At 39.0% G+C, this 25461-nt stretch overlaps 1 protein-coding gene across 1 annotated transcript in view; it reads right to left on the bottom strand.

The window, feature by feature from the left end:
• LOC133978142 (guanine nucleotide-binding protein G(s) subunit alpha-like) overlaps positions 1-25261 on the bottom strand; it is a 28081-nt gene extending 2820 nt beyond the window's left edge. Inside the window, exons 1-9 of the mRNA XM_062416501.1 lie at positions 24831-25261; positions 22978-23050; positions 18720-18774; positions 18208-18327; positions 13546-13643; positions 2815-2869; positions 1941-2014; positions 1656-1714; positions 1322-1442 (exon numbers count right to left, since the gene is read on the bottom strand). Coding sequence (XP_062272485.1) covers positions 1322-1442; positions 1656-1714; positions 1941-2014; positions 2815-2869; positions 13546-13643; positions 18208-18327; positions 18720-18774; positions 22978-23050; positions 24831-24969 — 794 coding nt within the window. The 5' untranslated portion in view covers positions 24970-25261. The remainder of the gene's footprint in view (positions 1-1321; positions 1443-1655; positions 1715-1940; positions 2015-2814; positions 2870-13545; positions 13644-18207; positions 18328-18719; positions 18775-22977; positions 23051-24830) is intronic.
• Positions 25262-25461: the final 200 nt, after the last annotated feature.

Raw genomic sequence — 25461 nt, 5'->3', positions numbered from 1 at the left:
ATGGTTTTCATTTATAGTTCAGCTTTTGATTTCACCCATTGTTAGCACCACTTTGTTTGCATTATCTCATCACTTATTATAACTGCAATCTCTGAATTGTTTTTGAATGAAACTGAATTAAAAAACAATCCAAAGCATCAAACAGTGAACATATCTGTTTATCACAGCATCAGTTTCTATAAGTCGCATGTTGTCTTTGCCGCAGACTGTACTAATACAAACCGAAAACTAGACAGGCACCTGATGAAAAACTGACAACAAAAAAGTGCAGCAGTGGGTCAGGAAGTGACCAACATGCATCCTGCTGAGGTCTGTAAGAGAAGACCATTGTTGTAGTTTCTAGGATCTGTCTTTTCTATGTCCCTCACTTTCAAGATAACAGGTAGAAATAAAAACAAAATGCTGCTCGACACAAAGTCAAATCAATTGTAGGAGGATATTGTAGGTCTCTTATTTACTCGTCTCTCGGAAGCAGACATCAGAGATCTCTGCCTATTTAAGTCTGGGGGTTTCTAAATGTATGGTAGTTGCTTGAATGGCTGCTAAGAAAACCTACACCCCCTTATATTTACAAAACGTCTCCTAACAAGCAAGCTACTGGCCAGCTTGCGAGAGTTGACGTGTCCATAGCAACGAGAGAGAAGCGTTGGAGTCAACGTCAAGTTTTGTGAGCTTCTAGTGGGTTTACTCAGTCATGCTCGAGTCAAGCAGCAGCCATACGTTCTCTATCTTAATGTCGATGGTGGACTCTGAAAACCTTCCCGTTCTTTCAATAAATGAACACACAGGCACGTGCCGGATGTGTATTCAGTTATTGTATGTGAATATTATATTGAGAGCCTTAACTGATTTGATTTGAGTTTTAATTTTCCTTGAACTGATTTTATCTCCTTTAAATATGGTTTGTCTATTCTTGTTTTTTTCCTTACATTGAAATGCTTTTTATTGTTCTCTTTTATAATGCAATTATTTTATGATTTGTGTTTTTTGCTGCCTTGTGAAGCACTTTGTAACTTTTGCTCTATACATACATTTTATTATTATTATTATTAACTTCATAACCGGCTTCATAACCAGAAAAAAACTTGCATCACTTATTAACTGTGGATTATAGTGGTAGTATAGATACAGTGCAGGTGGGTGTACACATTAGGATTGTACTGGTGTTGAAAATTAAAAAGGAAATGTAAGTTTGATTTCATCCTATTAATGTGTCCCTTTTTGTCTCTCCACTTGGAGATAACCCACATTGAAATAAGTCACAAAAAGGAAAATAAAGCACAGCTGGAGGCAAAAACTGTTTGTGTTTTATGTTTCTGACCTGTTGTTCCAAATGTTCTTGAAAAGGTTGAGGGCTTCCTGTAGTCTGTTGGTCTGATTGTCTTCTCTGATCACCATGTTGTAGCTGCTACTCGCTACCACAAAGATGATAGCTGTCACATCTGTATCACACACACACAATAGAAGAGGATTAACACAGTAAAGATGGAACAAAACATTCAGATACATGCACTTCCTCACACTTAAAAATTTAAATAAACAAATGTATTATTTGCCAAAACTAGAAACAAATGCTTGGAGACAAATATATGATAAAAAAATAAGATGATTGTATTTGTAAATGATTGCTATTTCAAAACTGACAAACATCCTACCGTTAAAACACTGGATCCATTTTCGACGTTCATCCCTCTGTCCTCCAACATCGAACATACTGTGAGAAACATGAAGTTACAGGTTTAATTTACACAGTAAAAGCAGAGTTATGAAAAAACTACACCATTCTCAAGCTAATTAAACATGTTGGAGGAAAAATCGGTGGATCATTTATGTACAATAGAACATTAAGCATAACATTTTGTTGATTTCTTTTATTTCTTTTTCTTGCCTTTTTACTTTTAGGTTTTTTATGGACTGAAATAAACTCTTTGGTCACTCACTGGAAATTGACTTTGTCTATTTGAAATCTTGTCTCGAAGATCCCAGATGTCAGTACTCTGCATCTCAACAGGTCCTGAAAAACAGAGACGGACAGTTAAATACTTTAATGGTTGAAGAAATAGAGTAAAAATAGAAAGAGATGTAGAAATGATGCATTGAAAAGGAAAGATTAGTGAGGAAGAGAAGAAGACGGTCATAAGAGAGTATCAAAATATAACAATGATGACAGGATAACAAGGTATCAAAGAATAGAGGAATAATATGGAGTAAATAAAGTCAAATTGTGAATTAAGGAGTTTCATGCCTTCTATTTAATGTGATTAACAGATGAAAAATAATTATTAATTTATAACTCAGTTTATTTCTAGGCATGCTAGCAATTAAAACGTTGTTAATTTAATGTCACATTTGATGTAATATCAATTAAATAGCTAATGTTTGTCACATGTTACAGTTAATAATAATGTAACAAAGAAAATCCTTCTTCGTGACAGACATTTTGACTTGTCATAGTACCAAAAAAAAAAGGAAAGTGTTATTAATAACATTGATGATGATTCTGGTGTATTCATGTGTCTCAATAAGCCATGACTGTGTGACACTGAGACAGCATGCTTAAAACCAGGACCTGAAGTCAGTTTTATTCTTTACAGCTGTGTTTTTACTACTGTGATGAGTCAAAATGTCCTCTGTGGAAAAGTCCTATGTTCGGCATTTCTGCTCGATAAAGGAATTAAACAATGAATCCAAAGTGTTGACGAATACTTTTCTGTTGATCCACTCAGCCATTTATCGACTAATTGTTTAAACACTACTGAACACAGATGTAGGCAGACGTCCTTTCATGATGCAGGTGTGTGCTGAAGGTCGCACCTGATCAGTGGGTGTGTAGTCATTCTGCCTGACCACATCAATCCGGTCTAAGAAGCTGCAAAAAGAACAAAAATAAGGTTAGGTTTCAGCTGCAGGCACATCTTAACATTATAAGAACACAATAAAACAATAATATGTTCATTATGACACAGTTAAACGTGTATTTATGCTACACACTTCACATAGCAATCATTCAAATATAAAACCTTACTGTACACTTTTTAAAAACATGACAGTACTGACTAACCTATCCTGCTGGGTTGATGTATATAGTGAGAACAAAACACACACACACACAACAGTACATCCCCAGTACATGAGTGAGAGCAGGAGAAAGATGGAGGCCGCAGCTCCCTAAACGGCCACCAGGGGGCGTGTGTTTTAATTCACAGTGAGATCAGAGGCAGCCAGTCTGAGTCACCAGCAGCCGTTTGCTCTGTCAGACCGGAGAAGCCTCGTCAATGGAGCCGCTGTAGTAGTACTTGCACAGGAGGAGAGGTGTGTTTGTGTATATGTCAGTAAGTGTGTGTGTGTGTGTGTGTGTGTGTGTGTGTGTGTGTGTGTGTGTGTGTGTGTGTGTGAGCGTGTGTGTGCACGTCTGTGAGCGGTGGCCGTGTGTATGTGCGTGGGCGGGTATGCAGGCCTACAGTGAGTTCAGATTTGCAGAGCGCCTACCCAGTGAAGCAGTGCTCGACGCATGTTAATTGTTCCTATGAACTGGCCTAAATTAGCACTGCTTTATAAGGGGTGTGTGTATGTGTGTGTGTGTGTGTGTGTGTGTGTGTGTGTGTGTGTGTGTGTGTGTGTGTGTGTGTGTGTGTGTGTGTGTGTGTGTGTTGCCCTGATGTTTTTATGATGACTGTATCAGGGTCGCCTGCTTGGAGGTGTCTACTGCAACAAGTCAGGACTCTGACGCTACTGGAACATTTACATGAGCATCACTCCAGGAAACAAGACTTAATGTATTTTTTTTAAAATCTCAGGCTGAAGACGTTTAAGAGTCTGTGTAAAACTGAATAATCATCCCTCCTCACTTACGTGGGCTGCTGTCCCACAATATATGTGAACGTGGAGAGAGTGTGGGGACTGCGTACAAGCTGAGTGAGCTGCTGGATTTAGTTTCAGGCCTTAAAAACACACAGACAAAACACACACAAAGGAGACGGAGGTTCAAACATGTTTAATCACCCCGGCTGTCTTCGGATGTATACAAGACTCATTATTAAGGAAGCAGTTTAGGAATCATGGGATGGACTCAGACCACTTCATCTGGGAAGAATTTGGTGATTATCTTTAAGCTACATTGTCCCACAAGCCTGCATCCAACAGGTTTTCCCACATTTCCTCTTAAGGGTGACATAAGACGATAAACTTCACAAACTCACTGGGGGGCTGACAGTCGCTGTTGAAGCAGCTGCTTTTGCTTTGTGTGTGGTATTAATGATATATTTGACATTAGACACATTATTCCATGAAAATGTACCTCAAACACTGTCCACAGGTCCTCAACCTTTGCTATCTGAAGCCCTGACACAAAGATACCGCCACCTGGCTGCATCTGAATCTTATCAATGTCAAAAGTGCCACCTCCAGTCAGTTTGGAGACTGACTGGAATATAAACTGAAAAGTTACTTTGCTTAATCTATTGAACGATCAGTTTCCATCTGTAAATTTAAGAACCACTGACTGAGTCATGTGTAGGAAATATCGGTCCAAAAAACCAACCCGCTTCTCACCACCTGACTTGCGCTTTCGAGCAGTGGTTGCCAACCTGCAGGTCAGGACCCCCAACGATGTGGGCGCAAGATAAATCTGAAGAGTCATAAAACATGTTCTGCTACACTACACTATGTTTTTCAGAGTTTCCTCTAATGTTTGTTTGTTTTTTTGTTTTTTTCATGTGAATTAATTATAATCTCCAGGTCTCTAAAATTAAGTTAACAAAAAAAGGGAGGGGGTTGAGTTCTAAGTAGTAAATTGGTTCATTTTTAGGAATTTCACAGTGTATTATTATGGAGAAATGACTTATATTTTTCATAAAATATAATATCAAAGTTCATGGAAACTGAACAGAGCTGCTAAACTCCAGAGGAAAGGCTACTTATTTAATAAATGAGGCTACTGTTTACCCTGTTTACACTGTCATCTAGTGAACTGATAATAAGACGAGACGTGTCACTGCAGCACCTACCACCTCCACTAACCTGTTTCCTGCAAGAAAAAAAACCCTGTGCTGGTTCACAAGCTAAAAATATACTTTCATAGGGATTCCTGATTACTTTCTAAACTTATTTGCCACCATGTTTGATTCCCGGCCTGCCCTGCTGTCTGTTCTGACTGATCGCCGCCCACCGTTCTTACGACTAGAAAGGCGAGACACTTGCTCGTAGCTGCCTGTCGGGGGCAGGTATGTAACCCCCTCTGATATAACTAGGAATGTGGCGTGCAGGAGTGAAATGTGACAAGAGGGCTGCAGGTAACACACTGAGAGGAACAGGCTGAACGGACGGATGGAAGGACAGAGGGGGGAGAGGACACCGAGTCAGGAAGAAGGAGAGAGTGTCAGTGTGAGACTGAAAGAGAGTGAGTGCGTATCTCCGCACAAATGCACACTGACACAGATATTCATATAAAAACACACACACACACTGAGGCAATTAAGCAGCCAACTAGTCTGCTACCATCGGCTCTCTGCAGGGGCCGAGCGGCTCAGCTGTTCCCGCACCACAGCGCCTCTTGCTGTGCCAGCACACCCAGAGCCCTCAGTGAACAACTGTTCAGCCAAGCCACCCGTCGCTGCCCCGTATCCATAGCTCAGACCCTGTGAGCGTCTCACTTCCTCCTCCCATAACATCCCTGCGCTGAGCTTCCAAGAACATAAATATTGTGCGTGTTAACAGAACTTAAAGCAGAAGCTGCAGCTGGAATTATGACAGAAGTAACATTGCTGCAACCGACATCTGCCGAGGCCAAACTCGTGTTTATCTACAGCTCTGGTCTGAGGCGCTGACACGCCCAGAACAAACACACTGCTCAATTTTTAGCAGTTCTCCCTATTAATAGGAGAAGTGCCAATAATAACTGTGCATAGTAAGTTGAACTAAATAATAGTGGCTGCCCCAGTAACAGAGAGGTCTGCGGTGTTATGTATAACCTGTCAGGGTTATTCTTGGGTAGCAGACAGGCTGACTTAAACCCTGGAAATACACACAAGACACTGGTCTGGTGAGTGAAAATAACAAGATAAAAGTTCTTTTTTTAAACTCTTGGTTGAATTTTACTTTGTTATCATTTTGTGGGATTGTGGGTTCAACAGTTGGGGGTAGAAAGAACAAAACTAAAATGTAAAATATATATTTAACATTATCTATTTAGTTTATTCACTTTTTGTTTTACTGTTATATAAATGGCCTCTTTTGAAATTTGGGAGGTGTTTTATTTGAAGCACATTTAGATTTAAAGAACAAAAAGTTTAAAACTTTAATTAAAATCCTTTCTCTTCTAAATCAATTTCTAAAAATAACAAATCTATAAAATTAACTTCTGCAATTGTCTCCTTCAACTTAGTGCTATAATAATAAAAATAAACTTAAAAATAATAATAATAATGTCATCTCTGAAGAGGAGCAGTAAGTTTGAAATGTCACGTGTGATATCCTATTAAATCTACCTGCATTGGGAGCTGCAGTGTGCAGACTATTTTCTTGCTTTCACAATCATTTCATCTCTCCCGTTCCCACACTCAAAATCCAAATTATAAGGACATTTAATCTTTTACCGCTGATCTGCATCTCAAAATGAAGGAAAGCTGTAACTCACAAAAAAAAGCAAAAACAACAACATTTGAGTTATATTTCCTGTGGTGAGAATTTACTCCACAATCTTAACCGAGATCTTCACGTGCTGGAGGGACATAAGAGGCTACAGCATCAACAGCACCGCATCGGCCCAACAAAGCTGATAACACTCCCATAATGCATTCATCTTGTTAAAGTGGCAGTATTAGGACAAAGGATTACCCAGATTATGAGCTAGTATACATCTCCAGCTCTACACAGGATTAGGCAGCTCTAAGCTTCACAGTGGTGTTGACTCGTCATGCCCCTGCACACTTACAGCTGGAAAATATGAGGAATTATTAGATTAATTTACTTATAAAATGAACTTCATAATTATGACACCCTGAGCAGGTTATAAAAAGATTGTTTTAACTCACTGACCTTAACATTCCTGGTTAAATCATGATATCATAATTTAATATTAACATTTAACAGTTTGGCAAAGTCTCCTTTTCATTTGGAAGCAGAGTTCATTTGTAATCAACTTTAATACCGACCCCAACAACTTTAATTAGAAGAGCGTTTCTTCATGTGATTAACTAAACATACACACAACATCTGGAGATTATGTCCTTAAAAATCATCTATTTCCACATCTGTCCAAATCCATTAACATCAACCAGTATTTTAAAGAAGGAAGTTCAACAGGCATTGTTTTAATACTCAAATCATCTCCTTTCGAAAGCACACTGAAATAATTAAGTTAATTAATAGAGGAAAAAAATGTAAGAATCGAGTAAATAAACAGTAAAACGGTTAATGTATGAATAAAACTTAGCAACAGGTAGGAAGGTTAGAAAATACAAACTGAAAATACAGAATATCACTAAATATGTGATGAATCACTATAAAATCAATAAGAGTTTACTATTAATGTTACAGAAACTTACATTAATTTAAAATGAATACTAAGAAGATAAAAATGTGTTTATACATTACAAATTATCCTCACATTTGTAAATATTGCATGTATGAAAAAAAGAGATCTTTATTAGCAAGACTTTAAGTTAATGTGGCATTAAATTCTCATTAAGCTTAACTGCACAACTTGGAAATTTAAAGTACATTTTAGTTTCTAGTCTTTTATTAAACACAGAGTTTTAAAAAACACTTTCATTTGTCATTTCAGGACACTAAAAAAATCAATCTGTGCACAGGAGAAAACTGGAGCTTCAAAAGCCTCCGAAACACAGTCAGAAAATGGTCTTGGCGCTTCCTCAAGGGGAGGAGGAGGAGGAGGGGGGGGGGGGGGGGGGGTCGTGCACAGCCCACCAAGCGAAGCGATTCGAGGGGGCTTCTTTGTAACGTTAACGTTTCACATTGCGAGCCGACCAAGCCAAAATCTTCAACAGCCGATCCTTAATCAAACACACACACACACACACATCCAGTGAGAGAGGGAGAGAGAGAAGGGGGGGGGGTAGAGAGAGAGAGAGAGAGAGAGAGAGAGAGAGAGAGAGAGAGAGAGAGAGAGAGAGAGAGAGAGAGAGAGAGAGAGAGAGAGAGAGAAAAGAGCAGGAAAGAAAAGAGAGAGAAGGCTGTGTCTGACATTACAGCGCTGCTCCAAAAATAGCTCCCTGGCGCCCTGGCCTCCAGCTTGGTTGTCATGGCGACAGAACCACAGGCGCTATAAATAGACAATCGGCTCCAAATCTTGTGCGACTGGAGTGGGGCCAGAAAGAGGGAGAGACAGACCAGGAGAGAGAGAGACAGAGAGAGAGAAAGGAAGAGAGAAAGCACGACAGATAGAAAGAAAAGACGAGCGAAAGAAGAGAGAGGAGGGGGGGGGGGGGACAGAGCGGGACACAAAGAGATAACAGAGAGAAATGCAGGGAATGGAGTGGGTTAGAAAGAGAGAGGAGGAAGAACTGCATGAAAGGAAAGAAAGAAAAAGGAACAAAGAACAAACTAAAGAAGTTCAGAAACAACACCAGAACAGGACAAAAAGAAAAGGTACAAAAAAATTTACTGAATAAATGAAGAGTTTAACAATTAATGAAAGAATAAAAAAAACGAGAAAATAAATGAAAAAGAATGACAAAAAGACAAAGAAATAGAAAGATAGCAAAAGAATAGAAACAAATAAAGAAAGAGTAATTTAAGAAGAATTTAAAAATTCTCTAAAAGACTGAAGACAAAAGTCGGACAAGAAAAAATCTTAATGATAGAGACAAAAAGAGACAAGAAGAATGTAATAATTAAAAACAGAAAATTTGAAAAGAAAAGTAAAAAAAGATAAAAAGAATGAGGAACAGATAGAAAAAGAAAGAAAGAAAGACAGACGGACCAAAGAAAGAAAGGATTTAAATTAAAAATGACTATCAAACTACATCAAGCATGTGTCTTTTTCTGCCATTAAGAGAAAAAATGTAAAACAAGACAAAAGAATAGAATGAAAGAAAGAAACAGGAAAGAAATAAAGAAAGAGAGAAAGAAAGGAAGACAGACCAAATAAATAAAAACTGGAAAGAAATAAAGGATTTAAATGTAAAAATGACTATTAAACTCAATCAAGCATGTGCGTATTTCTTCCATTTAGAGAAAAAAATAAAAATAAAACAAGAAAGGAAAAAAAGGCAACAGAAAAGAAAAGTAAAAACAGGAAAGAAAGAAAGAAAGAGTGTAAACCCAGGGAAGGGAACACTGGCCTGTTAAACAGCAGCTGAACATTGGGCAGCGGCACATCACTGAACACACACACACAGCATTCACTAAATCACAATACAATCAGATTACAGTTTCCCAAAGACGACGGGTAACGAGCTCAGATGTACCTGACTCATGCTACACGGCAGCGTGACCACGTTTAACATCTGCAGCTCGCACACATCTGCACACTTCTCTCAAAACACACATACAGGATATTCACAATAATAACACTGAGTATTGATCCTGCACCCCTTTCCCTCTCCTCTCTCAATCACTTTGTCTTTTAGCCTCTCTCTCTGTCTCTCTCTCTCTCTCTCTCTCTCTCTCTCTCTCTCTCTCTCTCTCTCTCTCTCTCTCTCTCTCTCTCTCTCTCTCTCTCTCTCTCTCTCTCTCTCTCTCTCTCTCTCTCTCTCTCTCTCTCTCTCTCTCTCTCTCTCTCTCTCTCTCTCTCTCTCTCTCTCTCTCTCTCTCTCTCTCTCTCTCTCTCTCTCTCTCCCCTCCCCTCCTCGCGATGAGTCAGAGACTCAATCCCAGCCATTTTCTGTCCCTGCAGAAACACCACTACACATCACAGACAGAGAGAGAGAGAGAAACAGAGGAGAGGAAGGAGGAGGAGGCGCAGCGAGGATGCCAGATAAGTAAATCAAAGGGACTCGGGCACATGACGACACATTATCTCTGGGACAAAAATTCAAAGAATCAACGGATAATAAACGCGGTGGTAACACTCGGCCAGGAAACTCCTCCTCCTGTGAGTCTCCAAACATCCAAACATCTGCTTTTATCAAAAATATTCAACACAAATATCAACCTGTTAATTCATTCTGATTACGTTGGTTTGAAGCCCTGAATAAAAACTTGGTGCAAGGCCTGAAAATTAGGCCACTACAGCTCGATTCCCCAAATAAAAATATAAAAAAAAGTTATTTTCATTGTCAATCTGTCAATCTGAAAATATGCCAAAAATGAGCAAAAAGTGCCTTTTAACAATTGGTTAGGTCTTTACATTTCTAACTCTCCAGAGCCTAAAAACATTCAGCGTGGGTAGAAAGTTTGAAGTATGAATGTATTTGTTTAGAACGATACATATCACCATGGTTACACAGGGAGGAGCAATGCTACAGATGTTTGTTTATAGAGCAGCTACCTGAAGCTAATTTGCCACCCTGTTACTTAATCTTCTTACAACTTGACTAATTAATTAATTGATTGTTTCTCAGTTTATTATAAAAGATAATGTAATGAATGGACAGCTGAATAGATAATAAACATTAATATAACTAATATAATTACTGAGCTGGTTTCTGCTGTTAAACAATGAAAAATATTTGACAACCAGCCCAGATTTGTTTATTTCAATCAAAAGCAGTACAAACGCCATGAATGTCTCAATGTTAAATATGCAAAAACCAACAGTAACATAATGTTAAAATACACTTTTATAAATCTCTGTTATCCTAAATATGTGTTTACAGTATCTTGTCTTGAAAATAGTTATTCTGTTCTTAATTTAATCGCACAATGAAGAATGATTGTAATTAAAATGACCAAGGCTTTGATTTACATGTGTAAATATTTTAATTTTTAGACTGACTCTTGTTAAACTTTCTTCTCAGAGTCTCAGAAGTGATTCACAATCAAAAAGAGAAGAGCAGCCGAATATTTCAGGACCAAGTTTACAACTCAGTGATCTCCGTATGGATCAAAAATAACCCTTCGAACACGACGTCCACGTTATCAAGGACGACAACATCCTCGCAAACAAAGCGTGTGACGAAAGGCATCAGGAAGTGTTACTTAAAAACAAAAACAACAAACAATAAAAAAAAATAAAAACACGTTGCGGAGCAGCATGACGGAGCAGAAAGCCAGTCGGGGAAGCTTCAGTGACTTCCTTCTTGTCAGACAGAAACAACAAAGCATCACCGCCCTGTGAACTTCTTCTTCCCTTTTTTATTTTTATCATCAGGACATGAATCAGATGATATCATTTACCTGAGAGAAAGAGGCAGGGGGGGAGGCAGGAGGGGGAGGGGGGGTGTATGGGGTGTCCTCACTTTTGCCTACTGATCCAAGGTTGACATTTTCATTTAATGCTAACAACCTTCATCAATAATGCTGAAGTTGTCTCTCTCTCTTTCTCACTTTCTCTAAACACACTCGCTCATTCTTTCTCCTTCTGCAGCCTGCCTGGGTTAAAAATAGCTCTCTCCTCTCTCTTTCTCTGCTTCTCCGTTTACATAAGCACACAGAGGGGGGAGGGGAGCACTTCCGGTCTGGCCACCCAGCCCAGCATCTGATCCATAACACTGGGGCTGCTGGGTGTGGGAGTGAGGAGAGGAGAGAGAAGAGAGGAGGAGAGCAGAGGAGAGGAGAGCAGAGGAGAGGAGAGGAGAGGAGAGGAGAGGTCCCGCAATGCAGGGAAGCCCTCTCTTCCTCTATTTTAATCTGTCTCTTCAATCCTTTCTCTTTTTCAATCCTTCTGTCTCTCCGTGAGCTTGCATCTCAGTCGGTCCACAATCATATTTCCCAAAAGGAAGATTTTTCACATTCACCACAATCTCACCCCAAAAAAAAAGTACAGTAACACACAAAAGCGGGCAAACACCTGTGCCCGTGCATGCAGAGTTGGTGACACACACACACATTAAGTAATGTATCCAAAAAACACGACTACCTCCGCCGTCCAACAGCTCAAGCTTCATGTGACCACTGCATGCCTTATAACAGGGGCAGGCCTGACCGAGATCAAACGGCGGATAAGAAGAAGAAAAAAAAAACGTAAAAAAGAAAGAGAGAGACAGAAAGAAAGAAAGAACGAGCCAAGCAGGAGGAGGTTGTGGAAGCTGAAGTGTCTCAACGTTTGTGACAAATAACACCAAAGATGAATACTGTTAAGAGTCAGCAGGGCTAGGACGCAATCTCAATCACTGGCACACACACACACACACACACACACACACACACACACACACACACACACACACACACACACACACACACACACACACACACACACACACACACACACACACACACACACACACACACACACACGGTTGTTTAGCATGACTGCAGCTACCTGACAGAAAATGTTCACTTATTTGCAGACACATAAAAGTGTACTCCTGCAACTACTTTAAATATCAACCTGCAAACCAGCAGGACATCTTACAGGACAAGTCTGCTGATTATCTTTATTTTTATAACGTCAAGTCAAGAACTGGTGATAAACTGATCCTACTAGAACTGATCCTACTAGATTTAGTGTGTGTTTTCAGCTAAATGCTACGTCAGCATGCTAACAATAACAATGCTAACATGCTGAAGTTCAACAGGTATAATGTTCACCATGTTCTCCATCTTATTTCAGCGTGTTAGCATGCTATGATTAGCTTATCAGCACAAAACTGAAAGTTTGAACTTTGTGGATTTTGATGGCATGAGAGGAAAAGTGAGAAGATCCCTGAAGTCAGAGGGATTTATCCCTTGAGCACCATGACTGTCTGATGGCCATGCATCAAAGAGCTGTTGACATATTTCAGTCTGGACCAGAGTGCAATGTGAACATGAACATGGGCGAAGTAGTTTATTCTCAGTCAGCCCCACATACACCATCCTATTGCTGTAAATACTCCTTACGCACCAAATCCGCAGCTGAAAATAGTCCAGACCAAATGCACTTTTATTCCTGTTTGAGTAACAACAGCGCCCAGGCTGTTTTAGGAAATGTATTGAGCTTTATTTAAATTAACTATATTCATATTTTTATTCATATCATCATATTTAAAGATGTAAAAGTAAAGAAAAGGTAAAGATGGCTGAAAGGTTTTCATCTCTTCATTGGATTTACTGAAAATAACAAAAAACCTGAATATTTTTAACCATCTCCTTTTAAAAAAGTTGTATTCCTCATTCTACTATTTAACTAAATTTCAAACCACACTTGAAGCAGGTTCTGATGAATTCCAGTCATGCTCTTATCAACCTACTCTCAAAACAAACTCGTCGTTGGCGTAAGGTTCACCTCAGCAGCCTCGACACCTTACGCTCACATAAACCACACAGTGAAAAACCCCGAGCTCCCCACAGTGTGCAGGCTGAGCCGTTTCTTGTGAGAGTGTATGTGTGAACTAAAGAAGAGCAAAGGAAGAAAATGGAAGCAGGTCTTTGTGAGTCTGCCTACACTTGTTATATATATGTGTGCGAGTGTATGTATAGAGGTGAAAAGACGAGACTTACTACTGCGCGCAGTCGATGAGCTGATATTCGTTGGACCTTTCCCAGCAGGACCGCACACCCTCGTCCTGCCAGAGGATCTTTGTATGGTCATAAAACTCCTGGAAAGAGAAAGAGGGGTCTGGATCAACAACATACCACACCTAGAAATAACTGCAAGTCGGGTGCTTGTTTTAGGGCTGAGGAGCCCCGAAATAACAATGTGACATCACAAAAGAAGAGCTGCAGGAGAGATGTACATGTGAGCATAAGAGTAATCCAATCAGTCCAAACATGGCATCTTAAAAAGTTTAATTCTTCTAATTTATCTTCTTTTTTTTCTCTCTTTTTCCCAGAGAAAAGAAGAAAAATAATGTTAAATGTGAATGTTGGTATAGTGGTATGTTTGGTTGACCCTCGCCTGGGTCTGGATGGGTGAAAATGTGTTAGGACAGATGGGGGGAGGCAGCAGCGATACTCCCTTGCTTAGTTTGGAAGTTTAAGGCCGATTTGGAGAGGAGCAGCAGATGAGCGGGCTCTGGCAGAGGCAGGAAACAGAAAAGTTCACTGAGTTCATGAAGAAATGGAGAGCTTTGTACTGACACAAGGCTTGGCTGTCACTGTGTAGGGGCCTATCTCTTCTCTATGATCTTCAGCTGGTCACACACACTATGGTCAGGCACAAATAAGCCTTTATGAGCAACAGGGTTACGCTGGATGCTCTTAAAAACTTCCGCTGGGAGAGTTAAGACTGACAGATATACACAAGTTTGGGAAACTGAACAGGATGACTGAGATTAAACTAGCAGAGTTTGTCAGTTTTTTTTTTCTCTTAGCACGAAACAATGTTGTCAAACAGAAATAAAGAAGATGATCACCAACACCGTAAAATACCTTAATTTGTCATTTCTTTGCAGTAACTGCCTGAAAATTATACAGAAGGCACAACAAGGGAGATAAACTGGAGGGGTAAAAGTTTGGTTTACAGACTGGGTTTTACTTTTCTTTAATCTGGTGGCAGTAAAAAGTGAGTAATATAAGCTGGTATGCAAGTTAAAGACATGCAAGTTGATTATTTATTTATTTATTATTTATGAGCAAAAAAAGATTAGAATTTTTTTAAACAATTAGTTGAGTAATAGCTCAACAGAAGATGAATCAACAGCCTTTTGGATCATTCATTAATGTTTATGTAATTTATCAAGTTTGCTGAATATGGTAGTTTCAGCTTCTCAAATGTGACAATTTGCCACTTTTCTTTCTTATGTAACTTTAAATTCCATTTATTTTGTTGATCGGTAAAAACAAAACATTCTTGGAGTTAGCTTTGTCACCTTTTCGGACATTTTCTAAACTAAATGATGTATCAAATAAATCAGTTTAAACAATAATGAAAATAGTTATTTGCAGCTCTAGTTATTTTTAATCAGAAACACAATTCAGAAGTCGACTGTCAAAGTGAACAAGTCAAAATGAGCTGCAAATGTGTAAAAGAGAAAACAGATAAATACTCAGCATTCAGCTTTAAAAGTTCAAAAATGTAACTAATTATCAAGAATAATGAGATGTTCACAGAATAAGTGAATGGCTTTAAATCTCAAACACCAGGGTGTAAACATAGACTCTCTTATGATTTTACCAGATTCACCTCACAGCAATTATAATCAGACATATAGTTCTTAGTGAAGATTCAAGAACAGAGGTCAACAGGGTCAAAGTCAGGCTTTCCAGCTCTTTTTTTCTTTGTAAACTTTTCAATTTAAGAAAACATTTCTGTGTTTTCATAGCTATGTGTAAAATTCAGATGACTGATCAAGAAAGAAAAATCTGATAGTCTGAGAATACTTCCAAGCATTTAAAGCAGGTTTTATTCCTAATTTTGAATTAAAATCAACTTTGGCATATTATGTTATATCAGTAAAATCCCTTTAAACCCCAAATAGAAATCTTCATTTGTGATTTGAAAGTGAGCCGTTGCTGTTCTGTACTATGCTGGGAGCCAGCAAGCTGAGGACAGGTGGGCACGGCAGTTATCATTCTGCAAGGAAGAAAAGAGCCTGAGCAAATACTCCCAGTCACATTTTTTTTATCTTGCTCACAGGTGTGGTTCATTATATTAACATTTTCTTTGACCAATCATTTTAAGAGAAATCTGTTTTTTTTTGGTAAATTATAACTATGAGGATCGTTGATGAGAAACGAAGCTCAAAGGCTACACAGATTCAGCCCAGGCCTTGTTGCCTTGTGCTTATTCTCTCTCTCTCTCTTTTCCTGCTAAAGGCAGAGTCAACCAGTCCAACTGGTTTCCAGTAGGCCCTCAGGCCAGGCGAGGGGGGGGGGGGGGGGGGGCAGCAGGCTGAGGAGGAGTAGGAGGAGGCGGTGGAGGAGTCAGAGGAGAGGTTGAGCCTATCAGAAAGTTTTTCTACTTCTATTCTCTTCCCGAACAAACACCCATTCACTTCAATTTGGTTCAAACTAAGCCAAACTTTTTTTTTTACTACTTGGAACTGATGCTTCATTAAAGGTTGTGCTAACATTGTTCCAATAACCCCAACAACACATTTAATGTGCTCCAAACCTCCACACTCCATATTAAAAAAAAAGGAAACTTGGTGTCAGATCAGAGCATGGGGGCTGGCCTTCGCCTCCGTCGAGACCCTGCAGGTCTTCAGTGGAAGTCTAGTGACTGACAGCCTGAGGGAAGGGTCAGCTTGAGATAGGCCCGCATAATAAATTTGCCATGACGTTGCAGAGACAATATCAGGAGACTACCTTTTGCTTACACACAAATACACACGCACTTCACTGGAAACTCAGCCGCTACGAGAAAAAAACACTACACTCTAAAAATGAGCAGTTTAAACAGAGAAGTTACTGATCCAGAAAAAAGTTCTTCTTCCTCTACCAAGCTGTTCCCTTATTGGAAAAGAACTGAATAGCTATTTAACAAAAGTTCTTCATTTATTTTCTGACTGAATAACGTTTGACAATATCACATCTGTATTCTGTTAAAGCTTAAAAACTACATGTCAGTCTTTACATTTGTTCATAATAATCTGAAAACAGACGTCTTTTAGACCGTTAACATCAAAAATGGACATTTCTAGATTTACTGTGTATAATCTTATTCAACTTTCACAATAAATCACACAGAATATCTGAGAAAATGTTTTAATCTTGACTAGAATATTCTAAATAAATCAACGTGACTGAGCAGTAAACCAAAAGCATGACCTAATTTAGAAAAATAACTTTATGGGAGGCATTACATATTCTTGTCCAGAGCTGCAATGATCAGTCCAAGGAAATTAATGGACTATTTTGATAATTGGTTTGTCGTTGTCATTCATTTTTTAAGAAAAAAATGTATAAATTCTCTGGTTATAGCTTTTGAAATGTGAATATTTTTGTGATAGTAAACTGAATATCTTCTGGTTGTGGAATGTTTTCTGACATTTTATAAACCAAACAACTAATCAATCTTCTGGTTAACTAATAAGGAAAGTAATCGTTAGTTGTAGTTCTAGTCTCATCCAATTAGGAGAGTTCAACAGTGGTCAGTTTTCACTGAAACAGGACTTGCTTATGGTCTCATTACCATTTTAGACCACTGACTAAAGGGCTCATTAATTGAACTGTATCATCGCTTTCATCTAAAGTGTTGCACAGCTTCATGTGTTCATGCAGGAGCGTCCTCAGTGACAATTTCCTGTCCATTCTCAACTCACTGAACAATCCTACCAGTACAGAGTCGCATACATTACACCTTTAAGTGAATCAACACAAGCCACAAATTAATCTAATGAAACAGATTCAGCAGCTCCAGATTACAGCCTCTAGTCTCTGCAGCTTTACAGGATTATCATCAGATGCTATTAGGATTAACAACTTTTTTTTTTTTTTTTTTAGATCAACTAATCTATAACATCAGTTTTAAACACCAAAAGATCATCCACAAAAGGTTAGTAAATAAATAAATTACTATGTGGTCCGGCAGCGGGACCTGCAGTGGCTCCCTGACGGGCCCCCGGGAGCCGACTGCAGCCCAGGGGGCGAATCCCTCTGAGTCTCTGTGTTTCTGAAGGACAGGTCCCACAAGACACATTTAGGGTTATTACAGACAATCAGTATTAATAGGTGGTTTGGATCTCTCAGGTGAGAAACTCATTCAATTGACAGCCTCCCAAGCGGGAACACACCTGCTAATTACCTGAATCACAGCACAAACACACCAGGCACCCTCACACCTAGCCAGCACCTGTAGACTGTTTCTGATACTGTAAGACTTTTAATATAACTTACAATGTCTTTTATGATCAATTTTACAGCAAAAGCTACAAAATATCTATTAAAACTTACGTATCTTGCAAGAAATAAGTACTGACAAACAGGATGTGAATGAGATTTGCGACCTTTTAAGTCCTTAATTTTGAAGTTAAACATATTTCAACGTTAAACATTTGCCTCTACAGCCACAAGATTTGCTTCAGATGTTGGTTGATTCATTATAAACTGTGTTTGGTAACGATAATAAAAAAACGTTTCATGGATCTCCAGAAGACATTTAATTAAAAGTGGTCAGTAGCATAAAATGCATAAAAGAAAACAGGAAACAAGCCGCTGTGAAAACAACCACACAGAAGTCAACCGAGTGGATATATCTAAAGGAAATAAGGTGCAACTTACCGAAGGAAACTCAAAATCCTTCTGGTGTACTTGGTTCAGGACATAATCGATTCGGGACTGGTTTGCTGGGCAGGCTAACTTGCACGGAGGTGTGAGTGTAGACATGGCTGACACAATCGTCTGGATGAAGAGAGCAGAAGAAGAAAACTTGTAATAAAATACAATCACTGAGACAGGTACAGTACAAATGAGTTTTACATCTTCACTGCATAATTTGAATGTGCTACATTTTCATTTTTGAAGGAAAAGTGTGTCTGAAGTTCATTTTAAAGCATCCAGAATATTGTTGTTGGCAATCATTTAGAAAGACTTTTTTGCTCTGATTTATTATATAGACAATTCATTCATTTTGATATGACACTATTATACAAACACACACTTTCAAACAGATTACGTTCTTCTTTACTACCAACATGAAGTACTATAAATGTATTCATGTATCTTTATCAGCATCACTACAAACTGTTCAAATGTCCTTAACCTCAGGTTGAATCATTCAAAATGTGTCTTACCTCTATAGCTTCTTTAATGTTGTTCTTAATATCGTGAATTTTCTGTTTTTTCTCCCTGTGAAGAACAAAAAATGTATTTATTAAGACAGGGAGGACACTGATGACTGTCACTTTGCTTACACACTAATAAAAACTTCATTATTATACAAAAAACGGCTCCATGGGGAACTGGAAAAGACTTCCTAAACTAGGTGCAAAAGATATCAGCTGTAAATCAAACATGAATAAAACAGCTGGACAAGCTAAAATTACATTAAATTTCATCTCAGATACAAAAGTAAGTCTTTTAACAGCTTGTGCCAGCAGCTTTTAGCAGGAATATGCTGTGTAACAAACTTCTCCAGGACGTCTCTGTCAGCCTGGAGGTAAATTACACCAGACATCAGGAGTATTATGGCTGCTCCAGATGCACAAATACCTTTAATTTGCTGACAAAGTGCAACTCCTGAATTTTGTGTACTTGCTGATACCAAACGAGAACAGCAGAACGTGTCTTAATTTTGGCAATGACATTTATTAAAGAGAAAACAGCAGAGTGGGGGTGTGTTGTGGAGGACTACGCAGCCTGTTACTGTACATTTTGAGGCGTTTTTTAACTACAACCGACCATAAGCACAAAGTAGAGTTATACCAGATTCAAAGTATTAACGGATACGATTATATGCACCATTTATTGTTGTAAAGACAAAGAATTTCACCAGAGTTCAGTTTATCTGTGAGCGTCACTGATACCAGTGTACGCAGTAATGTGCTCTAACGTCACACGGGTCTTTCAGAACACCAGAGTTTCCACTGTAAGAGTTCAATTCTTTGTCAGACTGACAGGAAACTACTGTAAGCATTGCGTATCTACAGTATATATATGTGTGTGTGTGTGTGTGTGTGTGTGTGTGTGTGTGTGTGTGTGTGTGTGAGTACACTGTGCAGTATATATTTTGTCAACATTACAGCGGCAGACGCTGCTCAGAGTCTGGAGAACACTTAAATCAAACCTGTATTATTGTTGTTGAGTCGACAAGATTTCAAATGAACAGCCTGGGTGAAATATTTAGTAATGAATGCGTTTCTATATTCAGTGACTTTGGTGAAAAAGTTACTTTGACTGGATCTTATAGGAGACAGGACAGTTTCAGCTTTCAAAACGGTTTTCATAGTTCTTCAAACAATTATCTTCATGTTAGTGAACATTTTGTAATTGTCACGTTGTTTGTGGCGATACTGCCAAAATCAGATATTTCAACACTTTTGACTTCATATCTCCATTCAGTTGACTGACAAAATATTTGAGGTATTGGTGCTTTCAAAGAATACTTGAAACTTTTAAAGAATGATCATTGAGCATGTGGAGACTCCTACATTTTAAAGGTAATTTAAAAACTGTTTGTTCTCTTCCAGCCAGACGTCTGAATCAGTGGAAAATTAATCAGCAACTATTTTGACTCCATTTATTCTGTAGTTCTCTTATGTGAGCGTTTGCTGCTTTTCTTTTCTTTATGTCATTGTAAACTAACACAGAAGATTAACAGGTAACTCATTTGATAATCAACTGATCACTTCTGTCATTTTTCAGTCAAAAAGGCTGAATATTCTCTGGATTTGCTGTTCCTCATTGTCATGTGTGGCAGTAAATGAAAAATTAGCTATAGGAATATTGATTGGAGAAAATTAGCAAACTGATTACATCACCGTGGCCTCTGAGAAAGTATGAATATCTTTTTTTCAAAACGATATAACATTTTATAACGATTAATTGTGAAAATAATCGGCTGATGAATCTTTAATAAAACTAATCAACATCAAGTTTTCAGCCAAACAATCTGACTTCTTCGTGTTTTCTATTTGATGAAGATGAAGCAAATGAAGATGTTCCTGACTTTACATTAGTTAGTCAACATACTCAAATCTCTGGTTTTAAGAAAATGCTAAAAGCTTGTTTATAGGGCTGCAACTTCTTATTATTTTCATTATTGATTAGTTTACCCATCAAATTTCCTAAACAGAGAAGCTGAACTTGGGAATGTTTGGCATTTTTGCTTGAAAAAAAAAAAAGATAATCAATTATATTAGTTGCAGATTATATTTGTGTCGCTCATTTAATCGATTGATCAAATATCTGGAGTTGATTATGTTTATCAGTGCTGACCATGACAGGATCTTACACTCAGGTGGACTAATGACGATCCCACTTTAAACATTAAGATCACCAAAGAAAACTTTAGGAAACATCAGATCAATCTGATTATTTCTTCATACGCTGGGAAACACAGAGGTTAAACTTGGTGAGAGTTGCTTCAGAAAGCTTCTCTCTCTGCTCCTTTATTTCACTGGGAGCGACAGCAGAACGACAGAGGGAAGAAAGACTACATTCTTCACACTGGGACCTCCACAAGAAAAAAAAGAAAAACACCACCCACTTTGAAGTGAACTGCCATACCGATCTCTTCTCACCTCAGCCATACTGCCCCCCTCTCACTCTCTCCTCATGTCCTCCCTTCATTTCATGCCTTTCCTATATAACTGTGTCACTCCCTATCACCTCCTTCTGTCCTCCTCATCCTCCTCCTCCTCCTCCTCCTCCTCCTCCCCCCGGCACCTTGCACTGCCCTGCACTGCAAGGGATACTCAGCAAGGTGAAACCCTGCGGCCCAAAGAGTGCAACAAACCCCGGAGCCCAGCGCGACGGGAGTCACGGCCGACCGTGGATTTGTCATTACACCAGAGTGTCTGGGTCTGTGAGGAGCATCTGTTCAACATGACCCTAAAATAAGCACATGATGATGCTCTTGCCCCCAAACCCCTTTCTAGGAAACTGATGATTAAGAATAGAAAAATGTGACTTGTTTCCATTGCATCAACTTGGGATTGAGTTTTAGGAAATTCACAAGACGGGGTGGCTTGAAAACACCCTGGGCAATGTTTCCATGAAAACCTTGAACAGATAAAGCATTCTTCTTGTGTCATGCAACTTATGGGTATTTACTCCAAAACATTACAAAAATATGCCCAAAACATTGGCCTCCATTTTCTTCATTAGTCTATATTAGTTTGTTATAACAACAACGAGAGATAATGTCTCTATTCCCCGGAAACGAAAAAAAAAAAAATTGTTTTTTTTACTAGCCAGGCAAAAGGTTTGAACCAGTCAAAAATGATCCTCATGTTGAAATATTCTGCAAAATTTTCCTATAAATGATCAATGAAATTATATATTTTTCTAAGGACACAAGAGCACATATTTCAAAACAAAAAGCTCATCATATTCTGCTTTGTTGTATTAACAAGACAACTGAGAGCATCTAAAAAGCTCCTCTATTAGCTTCAAAACGTTGGTGCTCCTATGAGAAAATATTAGGGATTATAATTTGTATAAATTATACAATAAAACTATTTTTTCATTATCAATGTACAAGAAATATGTGATTTATCTATACTTTTATCATGGCTGGTTTTAGAGGGAGCTAAAATGCATTTATCTTTAAGGATATTTTAATGATGAGGATCCATATTGGCTCAATTTGATTATTATAATGTTATATATAAAATTACCCATTTCTAAACTTACATGTAAAGTAAGCGTTTAAATGCAGTTAAAAGATTAAAATAAAAGCCTCTCTGTTTTATCCTAAAGTCTTTTAGGGCTGCAAATAATGACTTTTTTTTATTATTCGATCCATCTGCTGATTGGCTTCTCGATTCATTGTTTGATCAACAAAAAGTTCAGTTTACTAATACCCACGATGACATCTACAGATTGCTTCTTCTGTCCGACAAATAATCCAAAAACAATAAAGATATTTAGTTTGTTATCACATAAGACAAAGAAGAGAAGGAAAACCATGAATTAGAAAGCTGGAACTGAGGAATTTATGCTTGAAACGAGTCATCGATTACCAGAACAGTTGTTGATAAATGTTGTGTCGGTCGACTAATGCGTTAATCTACTCATTGTTTAGGCTCTAATGTCGGCCATGTTGTTTGATGGCGCTGCTACCTACATGCCACTAGTGATATAGAATGTCATTTCTATCATTTGTATTTTCTAAATGCACCAATATTTCTCCCCAAAAACACCATTTCTGTACCTTCTACTTTCACTATTGCCCAATTCTACTGAGTCTCATTTAAATGTTCACCTATATTCTGTGAGTGAAAGCACCACAAACTGTCTGTCGGTGCTTGTTTAGTAAATGTGAAAGGTGTTGCAGGTGTGCGATTAGTAACAGAGAAACAGAATAAAGAGCGAGTGAAACCAACTTACTCTGCGTTGAAGCCATTAACGTGCAATATTCGCATCTGTTTGACTATCGTGCTTTTCCCGGATTCACCGGCCCCTGAAAGCAGAAAGGAGAGAGAGAGAGAGAGAGAGAGAGAGAGAGAGAGAGAGAGAGAGAGAGAGAGAGAGAGAGAGAGAGAGTGAGTGAGTGACAGAGAGAGAGAGAGAGAGAGAGAGAGAGAGAGAGAGAGAGAGAGAGAGAGAGAGAGATCAGTCAGGAGGTAGTCAGAGTCATACAAAACTCTGACTTAAATATCCAGGATGAGGACCCATCTGAAACCAGTGGATTATGGGTGAAAACATTGGACCCTGGATCTGTGGAGGACACACATTTAGGCATTCTGGTGTCTTGGTGGAGGACACCAGAATGATGACAAAGATTTTCTCCATAAATCATTTGAACACTCCCGAATTCTGCTACACCTAAATGCTTCCTCCCCATTTAGTGCTGTACGTTACATAAAAGAAACATCTCAAATCCATATTTATAGTAAACCTTGATATCTTAAAAATCCTGCAGGTCCTTTGTAAATGTGCAGTAATTTGGCGAGGGCCTGAGCAAGATGGTGAGACCTCAAACCAGCCAATCAGAGGGTCAGGTGAAGCTGGAGAAGGACTCTCATCATCAGGGACGAGGACAGGAAGAGTCGGACTAACCGCTGGACCAGATCGGCGCAGCATATTGGCTCAGTGTCATTTTTGTTCTTCTTTTCTTACAGCAGAAGTGAGACACCAGTCAGAACAGCAAATAAGAACAAGGAAATGTCCTTTTCCATGATTGGGACATGATAAATGAGTTGAAACATTACACGAGGGGGAAGAAGACAGAGAAAAAGTCCTATCTGTGTCATTAATCCAAGCAAAATGAAAATGAAAGAAGCCAAGATGTAGCACCAGCTACCTCTGAACACTTGGAGCCAGGCTTCGGGCCTGCTATTTAGAAGCTAAGTGAACAAATCTTGGATCAATTTCAGATTAGAAGGAACGGGACCGTCATTCAAGGGGAAACTAGTAATCCAAATAGTAATCCTAATTTGCTCTCTGTGCTCCAATCGGTTTAGCAGATGAAGAGTCCGGGCCTTGAGGTTGTATCATGACATCGAGGCCTAAGTGACAAATAGCTTCATCAAATTAAATATATAACGTTGCATGAAGAGAATGATGAGAGAATATCCATTTCTAGAGAAGCTGGTGTGGACACGATGATGCAAAGGTTTTGAAAAACAGCCCAAAACGTGAATATAAGCCTAGACGATTCAAGGTGAAGGCCCTCTGGATCCACACAAACATACAGGATCACACATTTATACAGAGGGTGCCGTCCTGTATGTCCATATATGTGAATTTAAAGAAAAAAAGCATGCAAATCTCCTGTTGGTGGCCTCCCAGCCTCTGCGTGGTGCCGGCCTCTGTGTGTGTGTGTGTGTGTGTGTGTGTGTATGTGAGTGTGTGTGCTGCCTTCAACACAAATGGTGGGTGTCATGTCCACCGTCTCTCACATGTTCTGTAATCATGCTCTGTGAGCAGCAACCAACCGTCCTGTGTCAAGAAAGACACTGTAAAACCGGCCGTGTAGTGACATCATGTCATTGCATCATTTGTTGATGCTTCGTTGATACCGGCTGAGGAAGTTGTCGTAAAAGAAACATTTTTTTTGTGTGTGTGTGTGTGTGTCATGGGTACAATCTGAAACAATAGCTGTTACATTTGGTATTTAGACAAGTGAAAATACATGTATTGTTTATGTGGGTGCAACAATTCAGCACAAAATGGACAGCGAGGACACACATATACACACACACACACACATATTAATGATAAAATAACAGAAAACCTACCTAATAGTAGTAGCCGGTGAGTTGCCCGGTATATCTGTTTGTCTTTTTGGAGCTGCTTCTCTATCTTTTTGTTGGCTTCCCTCTGTGCCTTCTCCTCATTTCGTTGGTCTTCGGTCTTACTATTGCCAAGACAGCCCATCTTCCCAAAAACCCAGTGATAGGTTCAGGGGGGAGGCAGGGTGGTTGGTTGGGTGGTGTGGGTGCAGGGAGGGAGGGAGGAAGGGAAGGTGTTGATCAGGAGAGAAATCAATCAATCCTAAATTCCTAGACTGGCCCAACAGAGGAACACCTGGCTCAAAATGGGTGACATTGATGTTGCCAGATGCTGAATTAAAACAGATGTTAACCTGTTAGTTAGTTAGTTAGCAGACGGTGGGCTCCACCAAGGCTTGTAGGGATGGATGTGGATATTTACTGGCAAATCATCAACACAGATCAGTCAGAAAAGGGGGAGCAGAGCAACGATGCCGCCCTCTCAGACGCTTGATTCCTGTGTTTTTTCACTGTAAATCCGCAATGAAGTCATCAACATTGATATGACAGTGGATGTGAAATTTCCAGCCTTGCAATGCACATGAATGAAATGTGGTCCTTGATTTTCCTTGAAGAGAAAGGGTGCTTTAAAAAAAAA

The sequence above is a fragment of the Scomber scombrus genome, chromosome 3, assembly GCF_963691925.1.
Source record: "Scomber scombrus chromosome 3, fScoSco1.1, whole genome shotgun sequence".
NCBI classification, from domain to species: Eukaryota; Metazoa; Chordata; class Actinopteri; order Scombriformes; family Scombridae; genus Scomber; species Scomber scombrus.
The sequence above is the reverse complement of the archived record's forward strand: the minus strand, read 5'-3'. Positions and strand labels throughout refer to the sequence as shown.